At 62.4% G+C, this 6,489-nt stretch overlaps 1 protein-coding gene across 1 annotated transcript in view; it reads left to right on the top strand.

Annotated features, from left to right (window-relative positions):
• The window catches only part of ADAM12 (ADAM metallopeptidase domain 12), a gene marked incomplete at its 3' end in the record, with an annotated part of 130,512 nt that overhangs the window by 117,384 nt on the left and 6,639 nt on the right, over nucleotides 1-6,489 (top strand). Inside the window, exons 17-19 of the mRNA XM_014530146.1 lie at nucleotides 4,869-4,949; nucleotides 5,665-5,773; nucleotides 5,866-6,064. Coding sequence (XP_014385632.1) covers nucleotides 4,869-4,949; nucleotides 5,665-5,773; nucleotides 5,866-6,064 — 389 coding nt within the window. The remainder of the gene's footprint in view (nucleotides 1-4,868; nucleotides 4,950-5,664; nucleotides 5,774-5,865; nucleotides 6,065-6,489) is intronic.

Below are 6,489 nucleotides of genomic sequence, written 5' to 3'. Positions count from 1 at the left end.
CCCAGTGCAGACCTGGTGCCGAGCGTCCCAGCGGGAAGGGCGGGCCCGGGCAGCAGCATCCAGGTGGGAAGCACACGGAAGGGCGGACACTGGGCAGCAGAGTTTCGGGGGAGAATGTGGACACTGGAGTTTGGGGCCCTGAGGGCCGTTGGTCCTGAGGCGGAGTGAGGGGCTGGGGTGGCCCTGGAGGAGGAGGCTGCTCAGGCCGAGGCTGTGTCACCGCTCGTGTGTGGGTGCCTCCAGCCGGGTGCTCGGTGTGGTTTGTCCCTTCTCACCTCCAGTGACCCCTGGGGTAGGGACACTGACATTCGTTCCCCGAGGTCACAGAGCTGGGACCTGAACCAGACCATTGTGACCAAAGCCCCCGCGTAGCCCCCGGGCAGTGCAGTCCCCAAGGAGCCGGGTCCTGACTCGTGTCCCATGAGGTTCCAAGGCTGAAGGGACTCTCAGTGTGAAGGGGGAGAACCAGTCCCCTGTGTGGCTCCTGTGGGGCCCATCCGCAGGGGCCGGAGGTCCGGGGCTCGCAGGGCCACCCAGGTCTCGTGGGCTCACCGCCCGGGCCCTGCTGCCCACCCAGTGCCCGTGCAGGGGGTTCACCTGGCGGACAGGCCATGATTGCCCCTCTCATCCTTCCCTCCCTCCCCTGCTGGCTGCAGGGGTGACCTCAGCCCTGGCCAGAGGCCTAGCCCCGACTCTGGGGGAGAGAAACCCGATGAGCCTTGCAGATCTGGGGTGAGGACTTGCCGTTAGGCGGTGGAGGGAAGTGCCCTGCGGCAGAAAATGCTGACTAACGTTGGACGTTGGTGGGAGGGGACGTGAAAGCAGTGACCCGAGCAGGGAGAACAGGACAGGGGGGCCCTGGCTGGGTCCTGGCACGGAGCCCCCTCCCAGCCCAGCCTGCCCTCTGCACTGGGCACTTCCAGGGGAGGAGGCAGGCTGTGTGGGCGCAGCACCACGGGGCTGACGCAGCCCCTCCTCTCACACTCGGCTCTTCCAATGACCTTGGACATCGCAGGGGCGCTGGGGCAGGAGGAGCGGGGTCACCGTGCCTGGGGCTGTGTGCTTCATCTGCAGACCGGCCAGCTCCCCGCTTCTGCCCCCTCTCAGCCCCCTGCCTGCTGGGCTGGGAGGACCCCCAGGCAGGGCCAAGGTCTGGGGTCTCAAGTTCGGTGAATTCCTTTTTATCCTGATATAATAAAAGCAAATATGCAAAGTATCCCCTCGACCAGGAGTTTGACTGGGAGTTCCACCGGGAGTTCAACCAGGGGCGGGGCCAGCCGGCCAACCACCCACAGCCCCTCCCCCTGGCCGGGCCCAACCCTGATCAGCCCCCCGCAAATCGGGACAGGCTGGCCTGACCACACCTGTGCACTAATTCGTCCACTGGGCATCTAGTGTATATATATATTTTTTATTTTTAAATTGATTTCAGTCAGCCCCCTGCCTGCTGGGCTGGGAGGACCCCCAGGCAGGGCCAAGGTCTGGGGTCTCAAGTTCGGTGAATTCCTTTTTATCCTGATATAATAAAAGCAAATATGCAAATTATCCCCTCAACCAGGAGTTCGACTGGGAGTTCCACCAGGAGTTCGACCAGGGCCGGGGCCAGCTGGCCAACCACCCACAGCCTCTCCCCCTGGCTGGCCCCACCCCTGCTCAGCCCCCCCACCCCAAATCGGGGCAGGCCGGCCAGACCACACCCGTGCACTAATTCGTGCACCAGGCCTCTAGTGTATATATATACATTTTTTATTATTATTATTATCATTGATTTCAGAGAAGAAGGGAGAAGGAGAGAGAGAGAGAAGCATCAATGATGAGAGAGATCATTGATCAGGTGCCTCCTGTATGCCCCACACTGGGCCTGTGCCCTGACCGGGAATTGAACCATGACCTCCTGGTTCGTAGGTTGATGCTCAACCACTGAGCCACGCTGGCCGGGCCCAAGCTCAGTGAATTGTTTGCGATGCCAAGCATAAGGTAGGCACTCACTGCACACACACCAGATGGTTGTAGGGCTCTGCATGGACTGGTGACTTCAGGCGCCTTTTAGCCAAGTGAGGTCACCTCGGGACAGTGGCTCCTGCTGCCGGCCAAGTCTTCGTGGCATACAGCGTCCCTCGTGGCCGGCCCTCCCGGCCCTTCCGCGGCCGCCGTCTCTCCGGTTCTTGAGTTACAGGGTGTGTCAGCGCTCCTTCCAAGGAGTGTCGGTGGCCAGAGCACAGGCCCTGGCGGCTTCCCAGGGGGCGGAGCTCTCGGTGCCTGCGGTATTGGGGTGTCTGGCCCCGGGGCCAGGGTGAGGGCCAATGGCGCCCGCAGCGTGCTCTGATCCATGGCCTTGTGTGACTCAGCTGGCCGCAGGCCTTGATTCATGGTGACCAAGCCTGGTGGCTTTTATCTCATCGCTCAGCTCCTCTCAGGCTGCCTGACCGGAGAGAGAGGGAGCCAGACAGGCGGACACACCAGCCCTCTGACTCACAGACTGGGCTTCCCAAAGCCAGCGCCGCAGGAAGTCACCTGCGTTGAACTTTCCATGTCCTCGTGGCCCGGGGCGAGGCCAGGGGCTGGACTGCCTGGGGCCTGCCCCACCCGCCTGGGCTCCTGGCTGCTCGCCTGCCCCGCCCTGCAGCCAGGAGGCCTCTGCTGGGCGGGTGGGTGTGCCTAGCGTGTCCCCGCACACAGACCGAACATCCCAGCACCGGGGGTGCTCAGCACCTGAAAGTCCTCAGGGTCCCCTTTGCGTGTGAGGTTCCGAGAATTAGGACGGGGCCGCGTGGGGGTCTGTTTTCTGCCGCCACCTGCTGGCAGGTGACCTGCGGCGGATTTCTCCGCCTCGTTGTGTCTGTGAAATGGGGCGCTCTATGCCCGCCCCTGGCATGTTGGCCCCTAACGCGGCATCTGTCCTACATCATACGTCACACGTGCTCACGTGCTGGGTGCACGCCACGGTGTCTGGTGCATTAGACTGTACGTCAGGTGTGACTGTGTTTGCAGGGAGCTCACCGACCAGTGAGCAAGACCCTGAGTCCTGGGCCGCAGGAGGCTGTGATATGGGGCAGGGGCCGGGGGGCAGGTGCAGCCGACCAGGACGGCGTCAGAGACGAGGTAGCCCGAGTCGTCATCGGCCAGGGCAAATGGGAGGCTGTTTCCTGCCACGGAGCTATGGGCCCCGCAGGGAAGGGCAGGCAGCTCTGCCTGGAGCGTGGACTGTGTCCTGGGGAGCAGAGGCCCACGTCTGGCACCCCGTCTCTCATGTATTAGCTGCCCCTGCCGCCCTGCTCACGTCAGATGCTGACTCAGCCCGATGCAGCGAGGGACATACTTCCCCCAGTCCCTGTGGCTTTGGGGGGCAAGGGCCTTCCTCGCAGGCCAGGCCCGCCCCCAGGGGACCCGGCCGAGGTCCTGGCTCGCCCAGCCCTGCGGCTCCATCCAGGACGTCCTGACTGTCCGGCCCGGCTGCCCCGACACCGACTGGACACGGAGCCCGCCCCCACTCACCACTCCCTTTGAAAATGGGCTTGTCCGAATCCGTGGTATTTCACGAAAATAGCCCTGCTTCCAAGTCTTCTAACGACAAAATGATAAAAAATTCAAAACAGATGCCTGGCCCTCCTGACGGCCCAATGTGCTCTCAGAATAGCTGTGAGTTGGGGCTCTTTGTTTTTCAAATTATTGTTGTTGATGACGATGTTGGGCAGGAGCTGAGAACCTGTTTTCTCGCTGCTTTTTCTCCCACTAACCCCATGTCTCAGGGCTTTATCTCGACGTCACACACGTGCGTGTCCTCAGCAGCTGGGAGTGTGCCCTGGGCTGAGCTGTCCTTGTCCAGCTCCACTTCGCAGCCACAGAGACGTCCTGTCGGTGGGACATGACCTTTGTCCGCCCAGAAAAACAGCCGGATGGTGTCTTCCGGCAGAAAATGTACTTTTGTCAGTGGTTTATCTGTGCCACCAGCACGAAAACAGCACTTGGAAATTCTTTTTTTTTTTAATATATTTTTATTGATTTCAGAGAGGAAAAGAGAGGAAGAGTGAGAGAGAATCATCGATCAGGTGCCTCCTGCATGCCCCACACTGGGGATGGAGCCCACAACCCGGGCAAGTGCCCTGACCGGGAACCGGACCCTGACCTCCTGGTTCATAGGTCAACGTTCACCCACTGAGCCCCGCCGGCCGGGTGGCACTTGGAAAACACATCACGGTTAACATCATGGCTACAGCCACAGACGATGGGCAGCAGACAAGGCCCCGAGGACGTGCGCTTTATCTCCCGTATCCCCCCCAGGGCCCGGGGTCCCCTGGCCTAACGCAGCGGTGGTGTGGCTGGTGAGCGGTGTTTGTCCGCGAGGCCGGCCTCGGTGAGTCTGGTGACCACGGTCCCGCGGGCAGGACTTCTCCTCGTCCTCTCACCTGCAGCGGCCACAGATGGGAGACGAGAAGGTTTTCCAAGAGCCTCATTGTTGCGAAGTCGGGAAAGTCTCCCTTTCGTCCCGTGTGTGAGGAGGAAATGATCCAAGTGCGACCCTGCCTCTTTCCAGGGGTTGTATCGCGTTTGGGGGGACGCCTGCCTTAAAGGGGAGTTTGGGGAGGCCTCTACATGGTTTAGAAATAGAGACGGGAGTGGAGCGAGAGGCCTGGCCGCGCCCAGTGCTGGTCTGAGCGGTGGCTGGTCGGCTTGGGTTCGATGTGTGTGTTTGCTTCTTTGTTTTCATGAGCTGCTAATGGCTCTGCTCACAGCCGGTGAAGAGGGGGATCGGGTGCCGTGGAAGGAGGATGAACGGATGTTTTCAGTAATAAGAGCGCCCACCTGTTCCCTGGGAGGGGAGCCTTGCCCCTCGGGGGTTGCTGTTAAGCCCACCGTCACCTTGACAGGCGAGCGGAGCGGGGAGGAGACAGACAAGGGTGGAGCTGGGGGCTGGGGGCTGGGGCGCTGGCACCGCAGCAGGAAGGGAGGTGAGGGAAGCACCGCCCAGGACACCCAGGTGGAGGGGCGGCCCGGTCGCACCCAGCGCAGTGTGAGTGGAAGAATGTGGGATGTTTTCCTGAATTTCTCACGCAGTCACACAGCTGTCACCGGGCCGAGGATGTGAGAGCCCTCCAGCTGGGGCGTCGCACACCCAAGCATATGCCCTCCGGGTCCCTGGCCGGACGATGTGCTGAAAGAGGCCATTCCCCAGCCCTGGGGCTCCCGCGCCCTCTCTCCTGGGCACCGTCAGGCTGTGCAAAGTGACGGTCAGGTTCTGTGTCTGCACGGCCTCTGAGAGGCGTGAATCTGCCCTGCGAACTGGGGGTAGGGGGTGCTGTACGGGGCTGAAGCGCCTGTGAGACACCGGCTTCCCCACACAAGCCGTCGCCACTCCGTGGAACCTGCTGGAGCTCACGTGGTCTCAGGGAGCTGTGGGGTGATGCCAGAGAGCACCAGCCCCCCCTCTTCTTGCCGGCAGCCACCTCCTTCCTGTGCGCCCTGGGTCTGGCCCCACGGCCAGGCCTCGTTCCCTGAGCTGGGAAACATGTGCTTGACCAGGAGCTGCCGTCAGGGGTCGGCCGGGACCACGGGGCGAGTCCTCCGGACGGAGCACTTCTCCCCAAACCCGATCGCCCAGAGCGGTTCCGGGGAAAATGCGGAGCCACGTGCGGCGGCATGACGGCTGCTCTGCTTCCCTTGCAGGCGCGAAGCCCGCCCCTGGGATCTGCTTTGAGAGAGTCAACTCCGCAGGCGACCCCTACGGCAACTGCGGCAAAGACGCCAAGAGCTCCTTCGCTAAGTGCGAGACCAGGTGCGGACTCCGCCCCGCAGCACCACGACCGCGAACCTGGCCTCGGCCCCTTCCAACCCCCTCGGGCCTGTCTGCTCTGCCCTTCTTTCCAGGGACGCCAAGTGCGGGAAGATCCAGTGCCAAGGGGGTGCCAGCCGGCCGGTCATCGGCACCAACGCCGTCTCCATAGAAACGAACATCCCACTGCAGGAAGGGGGCCGGGTCCTGTGCCGCGGGACCCACGTGTACCTGGGCGACGACATGCCGGACCCGGGGCTGGTGCTGGCCGGCACCAAGTGCGCGGACGGAAAAGTAAGAGCCCAGAGTGCGATGCCGGCGGCATCCCCGTGAGTCTGGACGGGGCCCTGAGACATGTCATATCCAAGGACCGGGCACAGGGTGTGTGTTTCCCAAAGCCCCGCCCTCTCGGGCCTTGGTCTGCGGAACCCAGGTCTTTGCACCTGGAAGAGGAAGTCAGTAAATCCTAGGTCCCGGCTGGCCACCGGGAGGCAGCTTGTGTTCTGGGCCCTTCGGTGTCACCAAGTCACTCTACACCTGGGAGCCGTGAGGGCTCCAGCCCAGAAGTTGCTCCGGAAGGAAATGCAGCAGAAATGCAGCAGCAGATGGCGTTGTTTTTGGAAATGGCCTTGGTTTCTGGCAGGGAGACCTTGGGGGCTTGTTCTCACCTGGACACGGAAGGGGGAGGCAGATGTCTTTTCAGAGACCCCTGGGGAAGA

The sequence above is a fragment of the Myotis brandtii genome, unplaced genomic scaffold, assembly GCF_000412655.1.
Source record: "Myotis brandtii unplaced genomic scaffold, ASM41265v1 scaffold725, whole genome shotgun sequence".
In the NCBI taxonomy this organism is placed as follows: Eukaryota; Metazoa; Chordata; class Mammalia; order Chiroptera; family Vespertilionidae; genus Myotis; species Myotis brandtii.
Note: the sequence above shows the minus strand (reverse complement) of the source record. Positions and strands in the feature narration are given on the sequence as shown.